A 26,005-nucleotide genomic window follows, 5' to 3' on the forward strand; every position below is an offset into this window, starting at 1 on the left:
CTTCCCTTACAATAGAAAGAAGCTGAAGAAAGCATTGAAACATATTTATGTTGGATGTCAAATACTGAAGCATCATAAAGACTGGGAAATAACACCTAACCAGTCTGCCTCAGCGAAAAACTCAAAAAGTTGAAAGCTACGTCGGCCCATAAATATCATACATTTATATTTTTAAAGACAAGCTTTGTTTTACTCATTTTACATTACATATCAGCCCCCACATGTCTTTATATTTGGTTAGGAAAATGGGAAAGAGGTGGAAACCTACATGGAAATACACCAGAACAGGCAAAAGGATCGTTTGGACAATTTTATTTCAGGGAACTGTTGTTATGAACTTTTGCTATATAAATAAAACTGAATTGAACTGAATTTTCCAGGCTTTTTGAAGGGCATTCCAAAGTTTTCCAGCTTTTGTTTTCATTGCCTGTCCAGTCCATCCCAACTTAATCCTTCAATAAGGTTGCGGCCTGGGCTCGTAGGAGGCCAGTCTAACTGATAATGTTCCACTGAGTGATTTTCTATCAGCTATCCATGTCAGTGTATTTGTGTTCGTGTTCATGCTGAACAGTGAACCTGCAATAAGACACTTTCCATGTTTCCGTGTTGCACGGTGGCTCCAAATCTGATGGCATTCATTGTTTTGCCGAACTCCCCAACACCGCTGGCTGAGCCTGAAACCATGACAGCTTCCTGTAGACACGCTCTGCTGACCTCCTCCATGCATGTTGACCACAACCTCAGATTTAGATCCATCACTCCAGAAACCCTGAATGGCCAACTGTACCTGTAAAATGTAAATGTTTTTAATTTCAAATTGTTTTAATTGTGTTGATGAATCTTTTATACTTTACTGTTTCCTTTCCAACTAAGTTGATTGTGGAATATCTAGGAAGGAGGAAATTTCCTGACCTGACTTGTTGATCCCATTACAGCATAGAACAATCCCTTCTTTCTGTAAAGGCAGACTTGCTGTATGATTTTATACACCTGCAGCAATTGGATTGAAAGCACTGATTTCAAAGATTAGGCCCATACTTTGGTTTCTGTAGTGCAACAATGCACCCAGACACTCGACTTCAAAGTCTTCACACAAAAATAAATCGTTCCAAATAGAATTTTGTTGCCAACACGTTCTCACTCCCAAAGCGTAACATTTTACACTGGGTGACAAATCGTTGATATATTACACTTCCACCCAACACGTCCTTATATTACGGGATCGGAAACATGAGGAAACGTGAGAACCGTTTGGAATGAATCTACACATGTGCGTTTGTTTTACTTCAATCGCGTTGTCTAATGTCGTTGAAATACTGGTTAAGGTCAGGGCTGGAATACATGGCTGGAACGGCACTAGCATAAGAACGTGGAAGGTCACCTTTCACGTTCCTCAGGAACGCCTCGGGACTTGACAAATCGTGTGTTACACCTCGGGAGAGAGAATGGGCTGGAATAACTTAAAGTTTGATACTATCAAAAATCCCAATAACAACTGAAAACACTGACAGAACAGAACATGTGGGACTAATGAAGGCTAATCTTATCTTTACAATGTGTCCACTTCACCGGGCTCCATTTCAAATGTCATTTTTAAATGAGAGAAACCAGTTTAAAAATGAGTGCCATTTGTTTTAAGGCAACTTAATAGCTCATCGTTCTCACACATGCTGGAGGCAACAGACAAGCGTTCTTCAGCAGCCGGCCTTCACAGGGCGAGGAGGAGGAAATCTCCTCAGACAGGAAAAAGCAACATAGAAAATGGAAAGTTTCTCTGCAAATGATGGGATGACTCCAAAGCTTATCGACAGCGTCTACACTGAAAGCAAAAGGGAGGTCAGGCCAAGGCTGGGGAGGAACGTGAATAACACTTAGTGCTTTTTACTTGAGGACCAAATAGGCAATTCTCCTCAACACCAGAAACAATCAATGAGCCACTGAAAGAAAGAGATGGAGAAAGGAGAGGGCACGAAATACTTCTCAACACCAGACCTAATCGATGATGCCAGCGGAAAGAAGCGATGAAGAAAAGCAGGAACAACAGCAGAAAACTTTTTGACATAAGAACGAATCAATTAGATTTAAACAGAGAAAAACAGAGAAAATATTTGAGAAGAGACGAGACTGAACGATTGATCAGGCTAATGAACCTCAGACTAGTAGCTGGTGGCTGGCACACACACACACACACACACACACACACACACACACACACACACACACACACACACACACACACACACACACACACTTGTCTGAGGCTGATTGCAGAATGGAGCCACTTAAGTAAATCAAACTGTTGTAGCAGGCTCCACACAAAGAGAAAAGAAGACAGAGAGGGAGACAAAGAGATAAAGTGGAGGAGAGGCATAAGATAGAGAGCTAAAAGAAAGAGCGTGTCACACAAGTGCACTATCCAGACTATGAAATGATGTACTGCAACATTTTGTTTTGAGGATTCAACTCCGATTGTAATTTATGGCGTTTCTTTCCAATTCATCTTCACCCTCGTCTCTCTTTGCTCTGCTGTTTTCTGGCTTCTTACAGGACTTATTGGAAATGCTCTCTTATAAATAAAGAGCAGCTAGTGGAGTTAGTTAACCTGCGATCCTACCTGTCTGTAGGTGGGCAACACGTTCTCACTCCCAAAGCGTCACATTTTACGCTAGGTGACAAATCGTCAACATATTACGTTTTCGGCTACCCACCACGTTCCTAAATGACGACCTCGGAAAAATGAGAACCGTATGGACTCAATCTACACATGTTCGCTCTTTTTCTTCAAATCGCTTAGAAACACACTATTTAACATAATTAAAGTCCTGGTTAAGGTCAGGAAAAAGGTTATGGTTAGGGCTAGGGATAAGGTTAGGTTTAGGGCTGGAATACAGGGCTGGAACGTCTATTACCGCGGGAGCGTCATTGCACTGGATTTCGGCTATAACCCGCCGCGTACTTTAAGAACGCCGATGGTCTCCTTTCGCGTTCCCCAGGAACGCCGCGGGACGTGACAAAACGTCGGCATGTTACGCCTCGGGAGTGAGAACGGGCTGAGGTGGGAATGTGGGTGTGAAGGGTTGTCTGTGTTAGCCCTGCAACAGACTGGCGAACTGAACTGGATGAGTGAATAAAGATGGATGAGAGAGTCAAGCTAAACACATGTACAACCCGAGTCGTAAAAAAGTTGATGCTTTATAAAATGTAAATTTGCTAAATTTGTGGACCGAAACCAAGAAAATGAAATGAGGCTCAGCACCATGTAAACAAGGCTCTCATGCTGAAATGAGTTCTGCAAAGACGAGTGTCACAGAGCTGTGCCAGAAGCTGCTTGATGGTTACCACGAGGTGCAAATTATTAAGGGACATGTAACCAGATATGAAATGAGGTGTGTGCACGGCACATCTGGAAGGTAGTCAAAGTCCGTCACTTATTCCACATGTTGTCCTGTTAAAAGCCTTGATCCAAAATTCATCTTACAACATCTACAAATACAACATATAACATGTACATTCACAGCATCTATTCACAGCATCTGCATTGACACTCAGAGTTGAGCTCAGGTCCATCCAGTTTCATCTCGTGTTATTTGAAGCGGCACACGCCCGTCTACAGTAGATCCTACAGTTGACAGCACATGTCAGAGCACGAACCACATCATGAAGTCCGGGGAATGATCTGTAGACCTCTGAGACAGGTTTGTGCTGAGGCACAGATCTGAGGAAGAGAAAGGCAAAGAAACATTTCTGCAGCATTAAAGGTTCATGTCTGGTTTTTATCTCAATCACTCCACCGGAGAAGAAGAACAGCTCAAAGAAATGATTACAACATGATGAGTGTACGATTCATGATTGAAATCTAACAAAGCTTACTGCTAGTAACAAAGTAGCTAAAGCTACCATTTAAAACTGGTTCTTTGCAAAGTCGTCTGTACAGAAACAATAGTGAGAGTTTAGTGCTTTTCATTTTTTACGAGGGCTGGACTGGAAATGAAATGAAATTCTTCAGACAGCCTGGAGAGTTATTGTTCAGGGCTGTGTGTAAAAAATTATAGGAATTAAAGAGACGTTGAGAGAAAGTGGAGGGTGCAGGAAAAAAGGGAAACTCGACAGGCGTGGAGGAATTAAGGCAAAGTGAAAGGAGAACGGAGAGAGAAGCGAAAGCATGGGTCGTGTTCCCCCAGCAGCACTCTGACACTGTTCTAACAAGAACCCAAATGTGTTGTTCTGTAGATTGTAGCTATCATTTCGTCAGACTTTTACTTTTATTGGCAGAGATTTTAAGAATAATAAAGTTCGTAATATGACTTCTCTAGATCTCTTATTGCTTAATTTCCAGCTAAAATACTGTTTTTCTTCTTGTTGACTTTTCCCCTCTAATGAACCACAGCGCTGAATCCTGACAATCAGAACTCTGTTTATGGTTTCCCATTTCTACCAATCAAACTTACAGTTATGTGCAAAACAAGTATATTAGTAATATTAGTACTGCTTGAACTTAAACGCAGTTTGATTCCTCAGTATTTTAAAAAAAAGACTTCATTGATCAGCTGATTGTTAGTCTAATCCTAATAAAGTGCTAACGTGAATCATACAGTACGTTCATAATAAGGAGATTTAAAGCTCCTCCTATATCGATGGATGTTGTACTTTTTCAAACACACTGTAAAAAAATTGTAATATAAAAGTATTTTACAGTTTTGTTCTGTTTTTCTAGAATATCATTAAATTTACATAAATAGACTGATTTTACATTTCAAATGTAAATTAACGTAAAATCACTGTAATGTAATAAAACATAATTTTCATGATTATTAAATGTATCTGTCTGTACATGAGCATATTTAGATTGTTAAAATAATTCACAAATGTATCCTGATTTCACAAATATCTGTCCGTTATTTGAAAGATTGAGCTGTTAAATTCAAATGTAAAGCTGTGGAAAAATATATAAAATGATTCGTATAAACTTCTTTTACATCAAATAATAATAATTATTATTATTATTTAGGGCGATCGTGGCTCAAGAGTTGGGTGTTCATCTTGTAATCAGAAGGTTGCTAGTTCGAGCCCCGGCTCGGACACTCTCGGTCGTTGTGTCTTTGGGCAAGACGCTTCACCTACTGGTGATGTCAGAGGGGAATTATAAAGCGCTTTATGAATTCAATCCATTATTATTTAAACCAACTGTTAACTGTATATTTCTGTACATTTAAGTATTATTATTCATATTGCCACATTCATTGACCATGTTTATAGGTAATTTCATTGTTTAATCACATTAAAATGTTCCTGATTTAATGTTTAAAAGCACGTGAAAAAGGCAGAATCTCATGTGAAATTAGGGCAACAAACTGTTGTCATTACTGGAAATAACAGTGTTTTCATGGAAAAGTTATTTTCTGATATTTTCTGGTATTATTTTGGCCCAGCTGCTGGGATATTACTGTTTTTTAGGACTTTTTTTTTTCCAGTGCAGGGATGGCTGTTGTGACAGAGCGGGTCCTCTCGGTGGTTTGATCCCTTCCACATGCCAAAGCCCACTGGGCCCCACGTTTTCTGATGTTTCCACCAGAGTGTATGCAGATGTTAAAAAGGTGTTCAGGCCCAGATGTGTGTGTGTTTGGGTGACTGAGACTCGGCCGAGTACAAAGATGCTTTATACAGACGAACCTTTCTATCTGTCCTCAGTACAATATGTATAATGAACATTTGTGTGTATAATAAATTGGCACTATTAAGAGCTATAAATTAGAATTTATTTTTTTACTTTTCTGCTCCCTTTTTTTGACTTCATCATCATCATCATCATCATCACCCACCCCCACCACCCTCTCTTGCTCTCCCGCCCTCCCGTCCTCTCACTTCTTTGGTATCACAGCTGCACCCGTCTCTGGATCATCAGTCCTGCTCATTTCTCTCTCTTGATTCTTGCACCAGTGCACTGACCCCATCCACCCTCTCCTCCCTCTCTGTGTCTCTCTCCCTCATTTTCTCCTGCCAAGTCAGCTCTCAGTACCCCCCCCCCCCCCCCCCCCCCCTTTTACCCTTTAACTCTTGCTCTCTGACCAGGTCATTAATAGGGGAGACTGTGCTCCTCTAAGCCACCGAGGTTGCCTTTGCAAGTCATTTCACTCGTTTGTCGACACCGTGTCCTTCTGTGTCCTCACGTTTAGATTTTATGTTACAGTTGAGGTCAAAGGTCTGTATAGACGCATCACAGGCACCAGGATAAATCCAAGCATGCATATGTGTGCTGGTAATCGTAGCTTTAAATGGAGCTTTTCAAGAAACTCCTACCAGGTAAAGAGTTTCCAAAGCTCAGCTTCTGCGTTTATATGCAGACGAGGAAAACTGAGATCGTGTGTTTCGGTGTCACAGGTGTGCACCTTCAGCTCTGATGTTGCTTCATGGTTAGGGTGATATTGCCTCAAATGTAAAATCTGCTTCACTGTGGACGTGATGGTGTTGATGACAGGCTTCATCATGGATGGTTCCTGGTTCGTTCCGAAGCATTTTCTCCTAACATGAGGGTGACAGTGCAGGTCTTCTTCCAGACCTCGGCAAACTGGTGACAAGATAACTTGTCCTTACAGTTGTTTGAACTGATGATCCAGGAATCTGCAGTTGTTTAGAAATGACCTTCCCAGCTTGTGTAAATCTATAATTCTCCTTCTTCAGTCTTCACTGAGTTCCTTGGACTTCTGGGTCCATCCAGTGAGTGTTTCCAAACACATGCTGGGAAAGAGAAATCCCCGATTGCTGTTAATTACGATCAGTAATGAGAAGTTCGTAGGCCTTTGCCCTGATAAACTAAAAGATATTTTACATCCTTTAGCACCACTTATTCAAACATTTAAATAAGTGTGTACAGAGTTCAGACTGTGCTTAAGAATAAAGTCATAGCTCATTACAATTCTGTAAACACTGTTTTAACAGCAAACCTTTCGCTCCAGCCTCTGGTCCCAGTCTCGGCTATACTGTCCCGTTTTGTTTCCGGCACTGTGTGAGGAAGCAGACGTCTCCAGGACTGGAAACACTAAAAAAGCAAGTTTAGAGCCCATGAAGTTTCTCCTTTCATACAGCTGCTGGGTATGCAGTGAATGCAACCAGCTGGTACTTGCTGAGAACTTTGAAGTCCAGCCTTTCATCCAAATGTGGCCAATTCTTCGTTTAAAAAAACAACAATAGTGGACGAAACTGTAACAAGAAGACTCCAAAAAGAATCCCAAAGTGACCACACATTTGTCCTTCTGTTGTATGCACTCTACTGCTGTCTTTAATTCCAAATGAATTTATACAGAAATGAGTATTATTTGTAAATTTAAAGGTGCTGTGCTGAATATGGTCACTTCAGATATGTGCAAAATAAAAAGGGATTGACAGGAACAAATCGTCATTTAAGTAAAAATAAAACAAGTTTTATCAGAAAGTTATAAGAAAATACTCAAGTGCATTTACATATCGATGGTTTGAAAGTTAAAAGAGTCTGTGCAAACTCCAACAGAGAGGCCTGAGGGTGGAGTTGAACTCAGGAGCTTCTTGCTGTGAGGCAACAATGCTAACCACCGCGTCACTGTGCTGATTATAAATAAACACCAAAGCCAAACACAAACCTCACGTTTTCTACTGTTCACTGTTTCAACACATTTGAGTTATTATGCCCTTAAGTTTGGAAATACTCATCTTCACTATCACTATTACAACAGAAGGGTGATAAGGATAACACTAGGGCTGGGTATCGTCACTCATCTCTAGAATCGATTCAATTCCAATTCACAAGGTCCCGAATCGATTCGATCCACGATTCGATTCAATTCAATTCGATTTGAATCTGGGAAACTTTGACAGTCAGAAATATTATAATTCAGATCAGTACATTTACATATTTTTGTATCTATAAAAAGGAAGCTGACACACACAAGACTTTATCAAAGGTGTGAGCGTCACAGCAGAGGCCTTTGTGTCAAAGTAGCTGAAGATAAAACACAGAAACACATGAAGGTGATTTTCCTGGCCTGGATTTTATAAAAATATTCTGCAGTACATCAAAAACAAAAGAAACCCATTAATCAACTTATGAACGTTACCTCTGAAGTTACAGCGGTTTTATTAGAGACACGGCTAAGCGTTTTGCATTTTGCATAATTTAAAAAAGTTTAAATTTTTTCAGTATTGAACGGCAGAAATTAGGTTTTCTTTTCGGAAGTAAGTAAAAGGAAAAAAAAAAAAACGTTGGCGACAGCGCTGTAAACAACGGTAGACTGGTGCGTAACAAGCAAGCGAATAATGAAGAAAACAGACAGACAGGGAGAGAGAGAGAGAGAGAGAGCTGTGCATGAAGTGTGATTTTATCCTGGTGGAAGCAAAACAGCAAAAGTCAGAGTGAGTTCATGACGATGTTTATGTGAAGCGTAGTTTGGATCTTCTTTTGCTGCTGGTTCGGTCAATATTGTTTGGAGAGAGATAAAACTAACAGCTTTACAATCAGCGCAAAAAGGACGTAAACACAAAGCTCGACCCGCCAAAACATCAGAATCAGCGAGCTGTCGGCTTTCAGCCGCGACCGTGTCCGTGCCGTCAGGTGAGAAAGGCGACATTAACTGATTCTGATCGGCAGGTTGCGCTGTGTGTTTACGTCTTTGTGCAGAATCCGTGTTCCTGCTCTCATTTACTGTCTTAGCTGTTTGGTGGTTGTTGAAATTTTGAGGTTTAACCTGAGATTCTGGCATTTTGGGAAAAATAAATTTATATTAAAAAATCGATTCAGGATTTTAATGAATCGATTTTACGTCATCCAAGCCAGAATCGATTTTAATCGATAAATCGATTATAAAAACCCAGCCCTAGATAACACATCCACGTGGTTAAAGAGCTCATACAAATCTTCTTAAAATCTATAATATTAACATGCACAGATTTCTCACTGCACAAATGATGTACAGCACAATAAATAATCCTGAAAATACCCTGGAACTACACTCACAACACAAACAGAGTTTATCAGTGCGTGCGCAGCCTCACCTATCACAGCTGCAGTGCAGTTGAGGCAGAGCAACGTGCCAAAAGAAACAAAAGGAGAAATGAAATAAATCAGCATGTGATTTCATCAATTAATCAGCTGATCTTGTTCAGGTTAGAGTGGACCTTTGGTATTTACCTCATTTCCTGTCTACATTAAAATGCCATTAAGCTTTTTTTCCCGTTCTTGTTCGTGACAATATGTCCAAATGAAAGCCTTTGTCCTCTGGCTTCTGTGACTGTAACCTCTCATTTAGTCTTCCTGACAAAGCAAATGTTTCTGTGGGTCTTTGTTTGGTTTTGTGGTGCTCAGGTTTAACTGCTGAGGCAGAAGCTCACTCTCCGTCGACATGCCCCACAAAAGCTAACCACGGTTAGGAAAAGAGGCCTTCATCAGTTCTCTCCCCTTGCTGGGAGTCCAGAGGTGGAATGAGTTTTCACGCTTGAAGAAACACAAGTCTTAACTCGGGTGCCCTCTCTGCATTCTCTTTTTCTTTCTATCTGCCGCTGTCTTCCTGTCTGTGTTGTTCTCAGTCCACCTCAGCCAACTATTGTTGTGGCTTCTGAAACTTTTAATTGACTTCCCGTGTCACCTCCTGTTCTCTCTGTAACCTCCTTTTTTATCTTCGTGTTCAACTTTATATAAACAATGACAGAATGCAGCACAAAGCTCAGCTTGTTTGATTTAAAGGCTTCGGTTGTTCCAGAAAGCTGGAGCAGGAGTTCAGGCACAACTAGAAAGAGAGATCCTATTTCTCCCGTGTCCGCTTGTCTTCGCTGGCTTCTAGTGAAATCCTGGACTGAATTTGATCCTTCTCCTCACATGCAACATCTGGAATAGTCTGGCCCCGTCATTCCTTACAGACATCACAGTATATCGTCCTAATAGACCACTTTGCTTTAAATTGCAGCTAGTTTTATAAGTTGAAAGAGAGGCAGAGCTTCCCAGTTTGGATTTGGGAGCCTTCGTCTACGTCTAAGACTGAGTTGAAAACGTTTCTGTTAGATAAAAGCTTATAGTTGTAGTTAAACAGTTCTTCACTCACCTGTTTTCACTCTGTGTTTCTACAACACTGTTGCATTTAATCATTATTCAGTGTTAAACGCTGTCTCTCTCTCTCTCGTCTTTTCTCGTTCTCCTTACACCCAACCGCTCACGCACATGGACGCACCTTCCTGAGCCCGGTTCTGTCACCAGACGTGGTCCTCTAATGGATGGGTTATTCTTTCTAATGCCGTGCTTCTGTCCCTAGACTATAAAGAGGCTTTAAGCAGCTGTGGTTGTGAAGTAGCTTTGCACAAAGACAACTGATTTGGATTGATGTTTATTTAAACCTGTTATTACTGACCTTCCAACCTATTACAACCTTCATCCTGGACGACCCGGGTCTTTTAGAGCTCTTTTTAACATTATGGTATTTGTTTTGAAATGCTTTCACACTCTTGCCCCGCCTTACACACCCTGTCACTCTCTCAGGTCAGCTGACCTCCTGGAAGTACCCGCCATAACCAGATAAATAGATAAGAAGCGTAGATGAATGAGTTACAATTGTTGTGATTTCCTCCAAATGAATCAGAAAGTCAAGTTAGGCTCTGAAAAATGATGTTTTACTCTGAAGACTGTTTGGTCAAATTGTGTTGCTGTTGAAATTAATTTTCTAAAGCAGCAGCCTGACTGAGAGACCTTCATTATTGCTCTTCCTCATATATTATTATTACAATTTCTTCCTCCTTCAGGGCATGAGGAGGTGGGGGTGGGGGGGCTGATGTAGTAACAACACTCACATTAGAAGAACCGACTTTTTCTTTCGCAACAAGGATTAATTTGGTGTATTTGAAGTAACACATCCTGTGTTTAGATATATTCATGCAGCTACAATATAGAGCAGAATACACATTTTTCCTGCCATCAAAGGTTGAACGCCCATAATTATATAATTTCGGGCTAATCTTTATTCCACTGGGATATATAAAGTATTTCTGGTAATCCTCTTTTCTCCATATGAAGCTCGATTGTTAGAAAAATAATTTTTTCTTAAATGTTTGTTAAGCTGTCAGCAGGTTTTACAGTCTTTTGACTCACAGCGTGCATTTACTCCTCCACATATCAACAACAGAGAGAAGTCTTTGTCACCAGAGGAGATGGGCGTTAGTGCTTAGCTAACCTCGTCACTGAGGTTAACTACAGTAACGATTTGTAATGATTCTGCTAATGGTATTGCAATGTGTATAAATGAAAACAAAACAATTAACAGTTAGTTTAGACAACATGCGTGAATGTGACATGAGAGTGTGGAGCCGTATGAAAGCAGACGTGTGTGTTAGTGATTCAGTATAAATATTTCATTTTTAAATATCCACATCAACACACTATAGATATATTGTTGCTATGCAGTATGTTTGTGGGAGGATTTGGATAGGCTGGCAATCAGACTTGTATAACAAGTGGTCACATATACTGTGTCCCAGAAATGATTAACATATAAGGGCATCTGTACACTGTGCAGAGAAGTGAAGCACATGCGTTGTTATATTAGTTTAACTAATGCTGCAAACTGCTGGATGTTCTTGCCTGGCTCTAATCTTTTCTCAGTTGGCATTTGGGAGGACTGATAAATTGGCCCATTAGCATAATGGGTGATTTTTACACTTATAATTGCTCTTATAGAAATACAGTGTCTGACAGAATTCATATAAGTAGAATGGGAGGCGGAGCCTTCAGGCCCCTCTTCTGTGGAACCAGCTCCCAGTTTGGATTCGGGAGACAGACACTATCTCTACTGTTAGATTCGATTCCACAGCGTACCGTTCGTCTTTGTCCCCTCACCGATAACGTCGTGACAGATGGCCGCCCCTCCCTGAGCCTGGTTCTGCAGCAGGTTTCTTCCTTTTAAAGGGAGTTTTTCTTCCCACTGTGGCCAAAGTGAACCTCATAGGCGCTATGTTTAAAAACAGTGAAATGAACTGAACACTCAGTTATATGGTAGAATTGATATGTTCTTATGTAGTGCTCTTCTAGTCTATGATGTGTTGAGAAAATGAACCCTTCCACACATCTATTGCTTTCCACTCCACTGATCTCTTTGGTCTCTCTGCTGATGTCCTCAGTCTGTCTATGCTGAATTCATGAACTTTTAAGAGTACTCCCACACTCTGAGAAGGCAGCTAGTTTATAAAAGAGTGCTTGAAAGCTTGTTGGGCCAGCTCATTGCTAAAATGACTTATCCACAGCTGATCCACAACCCTGCCCATGGAAAATTTTTTATGACACTACACTGCTCCTCTGGCTAAGCACAGGTGATCCTGTCTGATTTTCATGTATAATGAACCAAAATGTTATGAAACAGAACTAGTTGGAAGACAAAGTGGACAAGTCCCTGTACCTTTTTAGATGTAAATGTGTTTGTTTGTGGTAACGGTTATAGTTAAAACAATGGCAGTGATAAGAATGTAGAATGTGTTAATAGTAAACATAATGCAATACAAGGAAGGCAGAGAGCGAGAAAAAACTCAGTAAACACAAACATAGTACTGTAGCACTGTAGCGCTGTAGTGCTGTAGTGCTGTAGTGCTGTAGCGCTGTAGTGCTGTAGCACTGTAGTGCTGTAGTGCTGTAGCGCTGTAGTGCTGTAGCACTGTAGTACTGTAGTGCTGTAGTGCTGTAGCACTGTAGCACTGTAGTGCTGTAGCACTGTAGTACTGTAGCGCTGTAGTGCTGTAGCACTGTAGTGCTGTAGTGCTGTAGCACTGTAGTGCTGTAGCACTGTAGTACTGTAGCGCTGTAGTGCTGTAGCACTGTAGTGCTGTAGTGCTGTAGCACTGTAGTGCTGTAGCACTGTAGTACTGTAGCGCTGTAGTGCTGTAGCGCTGTAGTGCTGTAGCACTGTAGTGCTGTAGCGCTGTAGTGCTGTAGCGCTGTAGTGCTGTAGCACTGTAGTGCTGTAGTGCTGTAGCACTGTAGTGCTGTAGCACTGTAGTACTGTAGCGCTGTAGTGCTGTAGCACTGTAGTGCTGTAGTGCTGTAGCACTGTAGTGCTGTAGTGCTGTAGCGCTGTAGTACTGTAGCACTGTAGTTCTGTAGTACTGTAATACTGTAGCACTGTAATACTGTAGTGCTGTAGCACTGTAGTACTGTAGTACTGTAGTACTGTAGCACTGTAGTGCTGTAGTACTGTAATACTGTAGCACTGTAGTACTGTAGTGCTGTAGTGCTGTAGTACTGTAGTAATGTAGCACTGTAGCACTGTAGTACTGTAGTACTGTAGCACTGTAGTACTGTAGTGCTGTAGTACTGTAATACTGTAGCACTGTAATACTGTAGTGCTGTAGTAATGTAGCACTGTAGCACTGTAGTACTGTAGTACTGTAGTAATGTAGCACTGTAGCACTGTAGTGCTGTAGTACTGTAGCACTGTAGTACTGTAATACTGTAGCACTGTAATACTGTAGTGCTGTAGTAATGTAGCACTCTAGCACTGTAGTACTGTAGCACTGTAGTACTGTAACACTGTAGCACTGTAGTGCTGTAGTAATGTAGCACTGTAGCACTGTAGTACTGTAGTACTGTAGCACTGTAGTACTGTAGTGCTGTAGTACTGTAATACTGTAGCACTGTAATACTGTAGTGCTGTAGTAATGTAGCACTGTAGCACTGTAGTACTGTAGCACTGTAGCACTGTAGCACTGTAGTACAAAACATAATCTGAGAAAATGTTCATCACTTTGATTTTTCCATCCATTCCTTAATTTATTCTATTTCTTTATTTTTCTTGAGGATTACTTTCTTAGTAACAGTTAAAGCTATTAGGAGTTGTTTCTTACCTTTGTCATTGATATTTCATGAATATTTGCATTCATTTATAGATTTACAGTGCCTCCCAGCAGCCAGAGAGATGGTGGTTAGGGTGGAGACGACTATAATAACTTGTTTCCAGTTTATTTTGGATGGATTTGCAGCGTCTCTTGTGCTTTCAGTGCAATTTGAGGAAGTATCTGAAAGAACTAGTCCCAACTTAAACATTTTCTATAAGTGTAGTGGATTCTCTGTAATAGTTTGTACTGTACTGTAAGTGAAGTAATGTTGGACTGTTGCTCTTATGGAAAGTACTGTTACATATCCTTGTCCTGAAGTATTGAGATGATACGTAAGATGGGTAATTCCTGTCGATACCCAAAAGTTGAAATGTGTTGGTTCCTGTGGCGGGGCGTGGTCTGCGATGCTGCTGCAGGGGAGGCGGATGCACCTACATGGCATCTGCAGCCATGCCTCGCCAGCTTAATGTCTGTGCTCGGTCCTGAATAATGTTGTTGTTGGTGTATATGAGTGGCTGCGAACTGCAAAGGTGCAGTCATGACAGTGTAAACCAGGAGTGTCCAACTCCAGGCCTCGAGAGCTACTGTCTGTAGATGCGCTCCAACACAGCTGAATCAAACGGTAGCTCTCAAGGCCTGGAGTTGGACCCCCCGGCTGTAAACAGCAACCAGAGAGTAAGAATAAAGATGCTGAAAAGCATGAATGTGTGGACGGGTCTGCCGTGTGTTCGTGACAGTTTCTTTTCAGGTGAAAATCAGTATTATTCCAAATTTTTGTGGTACTGTGACCAGAGATGGGCAGTAACGCGTTACTTGTAACGCGTTACTGTAATCGGATTACTTTTTTCAAGTAACGAGTAAAGTAAGGGATTACTATTGCAAAAACGGTAATTAGATTACCGTTACTTTCCCGTAGGAACGCTGCGTTACTGCGTTACTAAAACCGTGATTTTCTTGCGAGAATGTCTCATGACAGTGACGTAAGTGAGTGCGACGTTCGTGACAACAGTTGTGTGCAGATCAACAATGGATCATATATCGAGTGCAGAGAGAGTATGAGCGTGCAGCGTTTAAAGCGTGGAAGTACTGACCTTACTTTGAGTTTGATTCCATAAAAAGTGACAAAAACATTAGTGTCCGTTGTGCGTGGGAAGAAAACTTCTTTTTAAAAAGGGTTTTAAAAAACCCTAAACTTCCAAGCAAGCACAGAGTAGCTACAAAGTAATGGGAAACTCACAGAGAAACTCGCGGATTCTTCAGCTGACTGCTGCGGCACACCTGCACCAGGGTAAACCTCCGCCTACCTCACTCCTGCTTTACAGTGAAAATAGAGCAACAGGACCGCTAGTCTTTGACTTTATTTATTTTCTGCTGTGTTTTACTGGCATCTATTTGAAAGACTGAGTGTAAGCACAAATATATATATATATATATATATATATATATATATATATATATATATATATATAGATATAGATATATATATATAGATATATATATATTTATAGATAGATAGATATATAGATATATATATATAGATATATATATTTATATTATGTGCTGGAATGTGCAGAAAATAGGTTTAAATGTTAAACTACTTTCTTCCAGTCAGAGAATGGTGCAGATAATTAAATGTTTGCTTGATGCATAAAGTTAAAAGATTAAAACGAATAAAAACAAGTTTTAAAAAGAGACTTTTGCATTTGATTACATTTTGTATGATAGATTGTGCAGAAAAAGTAGAATTGGGCTGAAAGATCTATCACTTTATCACCTATTCAGGTTGTAAATCGTGTTTTTAAAAAGTAACTAAATAACTAAGTAATTAATTACTTTTGAAAATAAGTAATCAGTAAAGTAATGGGATTACGTTTTGGGGAGGTAATCAGTAATTAGTTACTGATTACTTTTTTCAAGTAACTTGACCAACACTGACTGTGAATTTCCAGTCTTCCTTGTTTTATTACAATGTGAGGACTTTGGACTCCAGTTTGGTCCCTGCGTAATATCGTCTTCCCATTACGGATCAGGTTGATCGTAAGTCATTCCAGATACACTGAATGACTTATTGTAATCGTTAATGAAACCTTCATCACCCTCTTTAGAGATCTGACCTCCTTCCTTCCTGTTTGGATGTCTCACAGTCATTGGTCCTTTACTGTTCTCCATCACTAACTGCTCGCTGAGGCAACGTTGTGCTCCGCTGAGGTAATTCCATTATAGCAGCTCTGCTTGCAATTACCAGCCTAATTCAAAGTTACCATTCATTAGCAAATTATCAGAAAAAGTTGCCGAAAATCAATTTCGACAACTTTATTATGCACACTACAAATTTCTGTCCTTTGCTTTTTAAAAGCAGCACTCCACTGACACTGCTCCTTTAAAGCTCTATAATGATCTTTTAATGGCATCTGATGCAGGAAATTGATGCTCTGTGCTCATGTTGCTGGACCTCAGTGCCTTTGATACTGTTGACCAGAATAAGCTTATGGCTGGGATCACTCAACTGGTTTCCCTCCAGTTCATCTAGGAGGACATCCTTGTTAGGGTGAGCAGACACTGCTGTGGGGTTCCTCGGGGTCCATCCTGGGTCGATTGTTATTCTGTTTTTAGGTGTTAGGTGCATTTCTTATTATTTTTATGGATGACATTCAGTTCTACTTGACTTTTAAGCCTCGCCAGCTGCACCGGCTGTCTGCCCTGGCTGACTCTGTATGTGGGATTAGTGACCAGCTCTCCAACTATTGTTTTAAACTCTGAAGCCACGATTACTGCTCCTCCTGTTATGCACACAAGCCAAATGATTGCTTCTTTTTGCTGACTAGTGTTTGTAATTGCAGCGTAATGTTGGAGTCCTTATTGAACTTTCACATATAAACTCGATCTCACGTTTCATTTCAGGAACATTACCAAATTGCGATCCGTAGTCTCCTCCTCTGAAATGGACAAAATTGTTCTTGTGTTTGTATCATTGTGTTTAGATTATTGTAATGACCTTTTTACTGGCTTAAAGAAATCACCTCTGTTACTGCTGCACCCAGACAGCTCACATTACCGCTGTGTTACTCTTGTTTTTACTTTGGCTCACCATTGATTTTAGAGCTCGTTTTAAGAGTTCACACTTGCATACGGAGCATTAAATGGACACGCTGCAGACTATTTGTCTCAACTTCTTGTTAAACACACTGCTGCTCGCTGTATCCACTCACAAACTCAAACCTATTAGCTGTTCAGACAAGAGTCCAGACTCGAGGGGACCGAGCGTTTCAGTCTGTGGTCTCTAGCTCTGGGACAGTTTACCACTCCAGCTCCGCGTAACTCTGTGGACTCTTTAAAAAACCAAAAATTAACAACTTTTCTGTTTTAATCAGGCCTTGTTATTCTTTTGTTATGTATGTGTTGGTTTTTTGTCTGAATTGTTGTTCAGCACTTTATGAATGTTGTATCTGTAAAAGACACGATATAAATAACAGATGCCTCACAAACTCATCTTCTCCACATCTCACATGAAAGTTCATGTTGGGAGGAAACTCGCCTGTTAAGATGTTAAATTACTGAAGCCTGTTTACTGGGTAATGCTACACACAGTACAGACCATAACTGATGAAAGCAGTGAAAGCAGAGCCAGGGTCAGCTTGACATGCACACGGGTCTGAAATCATCTTATCATAAAGGATGAAAGGTTTCTGCACATGCGCAAACCACCACAAAAACGCCGCGAGCCTCTAGCTCAGAGAGATGCATGTAAAATGGAGACAGCTACAGTTCCCTATGAGCATGAAAACAGCAGCAAAAACAGCAAACAGTCACACAAAAACAGGACATTGTGGTGGTTTAATGTGAAGTCATTGTGATGGAGTGGTGCACAGTGCTGTATTTAGTATGTACTCGATTAGATGTGCTGAGAAATCGTGGAGTGGGAGCAGGAAGTGCAGATATCGTATGGTTAGTCTGCCTGGACTGTGTGAACTTGCAACAGTGTTTAGCAGATCATTGGAATATGCTACTTGCAAACATACTGTTTTCACTTTTGCAAACCCCAGTTCAACCCGGTGCACACTCATACCTGAGTCAACAGTTGATGTTTTCCCACCTGACTCACTATCAGCTCGCTGTCCTCCTGCACTGAAGTCACACACAGACATGTGATATTCAACTAAAAAAACAACATAAAAAACTGAAGTTGTCATAAGAGCAGGGTATGGATTACCTTTCATAACACACTAATAATAATACATTTTATTACTTGGAACCTTTCAAAACGTGCAAGGTCACATTACAGCACAAAACAACAAGAACAGTGTTAAATGAACAGAAATGTAAAACAAAAAGGTGAAAGTTAAATAAAACCAAAGGTAAACATACAGGATTTACAGCTGCACGGCACTAACGCGTTAACGAGCTAACTGCACTAACGCGTTAACGAGCTAACTGCACTAACGCGTTGCAGCCCTCGCACGGGCGATCCGCGCTAACTCGCTAACGGAGATTTGCTGCGTTAATGCGGTTATGGCATTAACGTCATTTTAACGAGATTAACGCTGACGGCACTAGCAACTATAGAACAATATAGACCACATAGACTGCTGCTGGCCGTTGATTACATTTGATTACATTAGCTAACATTTTGCACACAATAAGCAAAAACGTGTGTTGTGGAATAGCATTTTCATCTTCTTTACTTGTACGTGTGCACTAGGGCTGGGCGATATGACCCAAAATTCATATCTCGATATTTTTTAGCTGGGTGGCGATATAAGATATATATCTCGATATTTTCTTAAAGCCATAAGTTAAGAACAAGAAGAGAGTTCTTAGTCACACTGTGTCCCAGATGTCACACAGGCATTTTTATTTACATACAGCGTAGATTTACATGAAGAAATTACTCAAAAAGAAATTATGAGCATTTATTAAATAATAATGCTCCATAAATAAAAGAAAACAATGATGTTTTTGTGCATAACAAAAAGCTCATAATTGTGCAGTCAAAATGTAAACTAACAGACGCTGAGCATAATAACAAAGACAGATTTCACAGCTGCTCTGTTCCCAACTTCTACTGCGTGACTGACAGCCTTGAGTTTGAAATCCTCTTCATAACCGTGTCTCTTAACAGGTGCCATTTATGGCCCTTATACACACACAATACGGTAATATTACGTTGAAGCACAGTACGTTTCACTCCGCGAGGCTCCAGACTACGGTAGCCGTAATGCTCCGACAATCCATCAATCGCTGCAGCTCCGTAGCTTAGCAAAGTCGTACTAAAACATTTTTTTTGACAGATTGCTGAGCGCCGTGTACCACCTAAAATCGGTTCGCGGTCAGTAAGCACAACCAGAATTCATACATAAGGCGCGCTGTCAACTTTTGAGAAAATGAAAGGATTTTAGGCCGTGCAGCCCCTGTGGGCTGTCGTTAGCATGGTTAGCTCGTTAGCGCGGTTAGCTCGCTAACACGTTGACGCCGTCCAGCCCCACAACTCGCTAACGGAGATTTGCCGTGTCCATCTTGTCGCTGCCTGCAGGTGAAGCTATGGGGGAGAAGGGGGAGTTGTGTTCAGTGAAGGAGAGGCGAGGCCGAGTAACGTTGCGTAGAGACAAAAGTTGACGAAAGAGGCAAACTTGTGGCTCCACAAGTATAATTATAACGTAACATAGACTATATCGATATAAAGGATGTTGTCACATCTTATATCTCGTATGAAAATATATCGATATTTTTTAAAAACTCGATATATCGCCCAGCCCTAGTGTGCACTGGGCGGTTAAACCTGTTTTTGTTAACCTGTCCCCTCTCCAACAGAAACGCTATTATAAAATTAGACGACAATGTCAGAGAATAATACTAAAACACGTTGTTATTGCTGATGTGACTTTATTTTGTTATTGCCTACTAATGAGTTCTTTAGGGGTGCTACAGTGAAAGTGCGCGAGCGTCTCATCACAGGGTCTAAACTGGGCAGTGGTGCCATCAGCTGGGAAAGACCAGCTTTTCCCTCATGCTGCGAGTCCAAAATGTTATTTTCAGCTGTGACAATATTTAACTAAAAAGTGGGACTGACTGAGATGTGCAGTATCCTGATTGGATGTTGCTGACTTGGTGGTGAAACACAGGCCTGCTTGGTGATTTATGTCGAGTCTTTCAGACTCACTGATTAATATTAAGTTTAATGCGTTTTGAGTAATGATGCTGGTTTTTCATCTTTGTGTTACATGTTACACAAAAGTGATTATTGTTATTATGAATATGATGTGTTAGACATGAATTTGGAGTTGTACAAAGAAATGATTGGCAAAAGCAAATCCCAGAATCTGCCATTAAACACATTAAACAGTCTATTGATCGTGTCGCACAAAAACCGAGACAGTTTTTGTGTGCAGAAGAACTGGTAACTAGCCCTGCCCATCACACACACAGTAATATTTGCACGTTGTCTCTAAATGTATGGGTTTGTAGGAGGTGTAGTAATTACAAATAATAGTCATAATGAAACTCAGACTTTTCGTATGTGGTTTTCAGCATTCAGCCTGTAAAGTCTGCATAACTGGAACAGTTATTAAGATGGCAAACAGAACACGAAGCAGCGAGAGGAAAAACTACTCCTGCACATATCCCTCGCTTCTCTCTTTGCTTTCTGTTTTCCTCGCTGAGTGCAGCAGAGAAAGAATAACAGCAGGGCTGGGAAATGGAGATCTGATGCTCTTTATGCAAATCAAATTCCAAGACTGCCATTCATTTCCTCCACAGTACCCTGAGGACGGAAAGGGGAGTTGAAAAGCAAAGAGACAAAAACAGTGAGGAAAAGTTGAACCCGGGTTAGCTTTGAGCAAATATTTTTACAGAATCGGAGCAGAGCTTTGTGAAGGCCAGTCACTGAGCTGTATTCACTCCAGCTGAGCCGAGTGTTTAGTTACACTTCTCACTGATGCTGCACTCACATCCAGTGATATTAAAAAATCCACATTATAACTCTTCATCAACCTTAACCGCATCATCTGGGAAATTTGCCTTTATATCAATCATCCAGACGTTGTATAATAATTAGGGATGCACCGATACCGATACTGGTATCGGGTATCGGGGCCGATACTGTAAAATGTGTGTGTACTCATACTCGTAAAAGTTAACTGATACCATGAACCGATACCAACTTATTTCATTAATCAGAGGGTGGCTTGTCATTTCTGTTGTAGTTTTTTAGATTGGCCACTAGGGGGCCAATTATTATTTTATTTATTATTTATTTTATAATAATTATTTTGTTTGTTTGTTTACAATATGGACAATCTGCAACAATTTAAAAGTTTATTTTATTCGCAAACCTAATTTGTATTTATTTTATTCCAAACAGAAGTGTTTATTTATTATTCTGAAAGCTCGAGACAGTGCCAATAGTTCAGTGATATTTTGTAAAATTACAATGTGGAGACTCTGCAATAATTTAGCAGAAGTGCTTATTTTTCACTTGAAATTTTTTTGTGGTCATTTTTATTAAGATTTTATTTTTTATCAGCAGAGAATATAATAAAACCTGTCTTCCAATTCATTGCATTTGTGTGTGTGTGTGGTAGAAGTATCGTTTTTTGTACTCTGTATCGGCAAGTACTCAGATCCAAGTATCGGTATCGTATCGGTTTGAAAAAATTGGTATCGTTGCATCCCTAATAATAATAACATCACATTTTGAATCTGACCTTCTTCAGCCATTTCATCTGTAGACGGACCAACTGTCTTTGGTTAAGAAGTGTTGGCTTTTTTGCTTTGTTTGCTTAAAAACGGTCTGTGGCTAACATGACTTTCTCTCGTTAAGGACGGATTTCTTCAGATGAGAGACTGTGACGTGAAATATGATCTAAATGTATCCGTTTGATTTACAGGGATTATAACGACAGCAGTACTCGGGGAAAGGACCCTTCCATTCCGCTAAAAAGACAACGCTACCAATGTTAGTGCCACTGATTTACATGTGTGTAAAGATGAGTTGTTTTCTCTTCTGTTTGTTGACAGAGCAACCGTCCAATCATCACAACTCCAGCCTTCCTCCGGTACCACCTCCTCATCGCCAACAACCCTCGGTAACAGCTCTTAGCCAAGCCCTGAGCGCCACACATCACACTGGCCAATCCCTGAACTCCACAAGGCAGCTAACCCCTCCTACTGGAAGCCCGGCCCCTGTGGCCGGCCAATCACCAGCAGAGCTGCAGACCACGCCCCCCGAGAGCGTCCCGCTGCAAGACAGCTGGGTGCTTGGTAGCAATGTACCTCTGGAAACAAGGTAAACTGTCTTTTTCAGCCGTCTTACTTCATTTGTCTTTGTTCCACACTTGACCCGTAGCCTCTCAGCATTATCACAGTGACAGTGTAACCCAACTGTGTGACGCCTCATCAGGCTTTCCCCGTGGGCTGCGACGTCCTTAAACAGAATGTTTTATCTCTACATCCTGAACGAGTCCCCAGAAAATCAAAAGGTAGCTAGAATAACAGAAAAACACTGTGGGAGGAAAAACAGCAAACTATACGTAGCTACAATAGATCCTGCGGTTACCCTGCCCTCACCTTACAGCAGCTGGGATAGGCCCTACTCATAACCTCGAACTGAAGAAGGTGAAGAAAACGGATGAAAGCAACAACACAGTCCGGATCCAAGTCCTTAAACTCTGCAGAATTTATTTTAGAAACAAACAAAAGAAAAAGAATAACAACAACAACATAATTATTATCATTATTTGTCTAAAGACTTAATTAAGCTAGGATAAGAAATACTTTCTCCCATGTATGTGGTATCGTTGTGACAGTGGAGCACAATCGTTCTGTTAGTGCTTCACTGCCTGTCTGTCAGTGCTGCAGAGGTTAGTTCAGGTCGTCTGTTATACACAACACTTTGCAGTGACCTCCTCTTCACCGCAGCTTCAAAAGTGTCCAGTTTGCAGCCAATCACAGAGCAGCCTGTTAGTGTCACTTATCTCAGCTCTCGCTAGTACACCACAGTAAGGCTGAAGCATGCTCGCCATGAACACATGCTGGTCTTCTGAATGTGAAGCTTCCTGAAATCACTTAACTGTCAGCCGTTCGCTCATGTTCTGCTTTCTTTAGGCAGACTGAGAGTCTGTGCAGCACATCAGCTTCTTTGTTAAAGTCCGTTTACTTTTCAGACACTTTGAAACACATTTGGCATTTCAAAGTGTTTAAGGACATCCCAAAGTCACTTTGTTTCCTCTCAGCAGTGACACAAGTTTGATTGGTTATTTTGACCCTTGAATCCTGGACCAGTCTGTACTTCTCCCTCTCGCTGTTTTTATTTAGAAAGTCTCTGTTTTCTTCAGTAGGGAGTAACATGTTTCTAGCAGCCATATAAAGGGCCATTGTTGCCTTGCCTTCCACATGCATACATACAAAATATATGGGTGCAACTTTAGCTTTGACCCTGTACCTTTGTCCAATTTGCACTTCTTAAAAATAGTGAAAAAGAAAGTGATGCACTGATGAGAAAGAGATGCTCCAAGTGTTTTAGCTTTGTGCCTGTATCTGGCTGTATGTTTATAGGCATGTGACCAAGCATTCATCCACGTGTGTGGACCAAGAATGAAACTGAAAGCAGTGACGTTCACATGTGCTTTGACTGTTTAGTGTTCCCGTTACTGCCCGGGTAAAAACCCAATACCACTCGTAGCAGAAGGAGGCTGATTAGCTTGGAGAAGGTAAGCAGGGCAATGATTGGACTAGAGCAATGAAAGTAAAGCTATTTGGCAATTAGACTCTGATGACCCACTATAGCAGAGCAGAATCCCAGCGGTGATGGGAAAAAGAATAAGAGCAATCTTACCATGACAGGAAGATGACAGTGTCTCTATAGAGTATAAACCACACTAATGCAGCATTACCAAAGGCACAGAATACAGGCAGACACCTGCAATAAAGGCTGGCAAAGGTCAGGAGAAAGAAGAGAGCTCGCGATAAGGCTGCGAGTGGAGTTCAGGAGAAAGCTCTTGCAATAAGGCTTGTGTGTTGATAGAGGACATGGGAGAGAAAGGAGAGCTGGATAATGTTGGAAGGCTGTCGGAGATCAGGAGAAATACAAGAGACAGTCTGTGAAAGCTCAGAGGCCGTTTGAGGCCCAGTTTGAGGCCCGGTTTGAGGCCCAGTTTGAGGCCCAGTTTGAGGCCCGGTTTGAGGCCCAGTTTGAGGCCCAGTTTGAGGCCCGGTTTGAGGCCCAGTTGACCTGCTGTACGTCCTGAGCTACAGCCACCCACACCCTGCCTGGAGCCAGCCAGTTAGAGTTAGTTAGAGTGCTCACAGGACTCAGGATGGGAAACATGAGAAAGGAAGCAGGTCGAACTGACTGCTGTGGTCCAGGCAAACATCTTGCATTATGTGGTTTGTATTGTAATTATTTAATGTAATTAATTTAATTTAGTCAATGTCATATCCCAGGAGAGAAACCTGGCTGGCACCAGGTAAAAGTCTACTTATTAAGCCCCTTAACCCCCCCTAAGCAAACCATCACAGTTGCTGTGTAGATCTGTGAATCAATGTGTTGTTCACTTATGGCATGCAGTGTCATGGGCTGTGTGTGTCCGGCAGGAATGGAGGACCAAAATGCAGCCTCCAGCAGGCAACAGGTAAACTCAAAAAAAGGCTTTATTGTTGAACACCTGGAAAACCGGCACTAACTACACAGGGAATACGAAATAAACCAAACAGGCAGGCGGGGCGAACACACAGTGTGGAGGGAGGACGCGACACTGGATGGAACAAAACAAAGGGCTTACATACACAAGGAAGGAGCTGCACTGTAAAAAACTGTAATATAAAAGTATTTTACAGTTTTGTTCTGTTTTTCTAGAATATCATTAAATTTACATAAATAGACTGATTTTACATTTCAAATGTAAATTAACGTAAAATCACTGTAAATGTAATAAAACATAATTTCCTTGTTTTTTAAATGTATCTGTCTGTGCATGAGCATATTTAGATTGTTAAAATAATTCACAAATGTTTCATAATTTCACAAATATCTGTCCGTTATTTGAAAGATCGAACTGTTAAATTCAAATGTGATGCTGTGGAAAAATATATCAAATGATTCGTATAAACTTTTTTTACATCAAATAATAATAATTATTATTGATATTTAGGGCGATCATGGCTCAAGAATTGACAGTTCACCTTGTAATCAGAAGGTTGCCGGTTCGAGCCCCGACTCGGACAGTCTCGGTCGTTGTATCTTTGGGCAAGACACTTCACCTACTGGTGATGGCCAGAGGGGAATTATAAAGCGCTTTATGAATTCAATCCATTATTATTTAAACCAACTGTTAACTGTATATTTCTGTACATTTACATTTATTATTCATATTGCTGCATTCATTGACCATGTTTATAGGTAATTTCATTGTTTAATCACTTTAAAATGTTCCTAATTTAATGTTTAAAAGCACGTGAAAAAGGCAGAATGCCATGTGAAATTAGGGCAACAAACTGTATTGTCATTACTGAAAATAACCGTGTTTTCATGGGAAAGTTATTTTCTGTTATTTTCTGGTATTATTTTGGCCCCAGCTGCCGGGATATTACTGTTTTTTTTAGGATTTTTTTTTACGGTGTGGGACTAATTAACACAACACAGGATGCAAAGCTGAACGTAACACATGAGACGAGCTACCTTCAAAGGACTCTCCAGGAGCGCTCACAGTGCAACATGCCTCATTTCCCCGCTCATAGAGGCAGTTTCCTTTTCTTCTGTCTAGCTTTCACACTCGTTCATACTCAAGTTAAAGCACTGGAGAGCAACTTTGGTATTGTGCCCAAGGACATTTGGCATGCTGACTGGAGCAGCCAGGATCAAACCTTGTGATTGGTAGATGACCTGCTCTACCTCCTGAGCTACAGCTGCTCCATCACCCCATCTGTAGCCAGTCCTGTTAGTGATCTGGCCTAAGAAGAACAGCCGGGGGAACGGAGCATATTTTTTGATAAATCCCACCCTTGATAGCAACTCATACAACTGACATGAAGTTAGCCTCTCGTGCTGTTCACACGATCCTGACTGCAGGAGAAGAAGATGATGTATCCCACTTGCCGAATGTTGAGTTGTATAGGAGTTATACACTGTTAAAAAAAACAAATCTTTAAAAACTAATATTCCAGCAGCTGGGGCCAAAACACT

General features: G+C 40.9%; 1 protein-coding gene across 8 annotated transcripts in view; it reads left to right on the top strand.

Moving 5' to 3' along the window:
• The window catches only part of tenm3 (teneurin transmembrane protein 3), a 388,426-nt gene that overhangs the window by 240,635 nt on the left and 121,786 nt on the right, over nucleotides 1-26,005 (top strand). For all 8 annotated transcript variants that reach the window (XM_087845866.1, XM_087845865.1, XM_087845867.1 and 5 more), the window contains one exon: nucleotides 21,844-22,111. In XM_087845866.1, the coding sequence (XP_087701992.1) occupies nucleotides 21,844-22,111 (268 nt within the window). The remainder of the gene's footprint in view (nucleotides 1-21,843; nucleotides 22,112-26,005) is intronic.

This window comes from Neolamprologus brichardi, chromosome 9 (assembly GCF_056152115.1).
Source record: "Neolamprologus brichardi isolate AB-2024 chromosome 9, ASM5615211v1, whole genome shotgun sequence".
Classification (NCBI taxonomy): Eukaryota; Metazoa; Chordata; class Actinopteri; order Cichliformes; family Cichlidae; genus Neolamprologus; species Neolamprologus brichardi.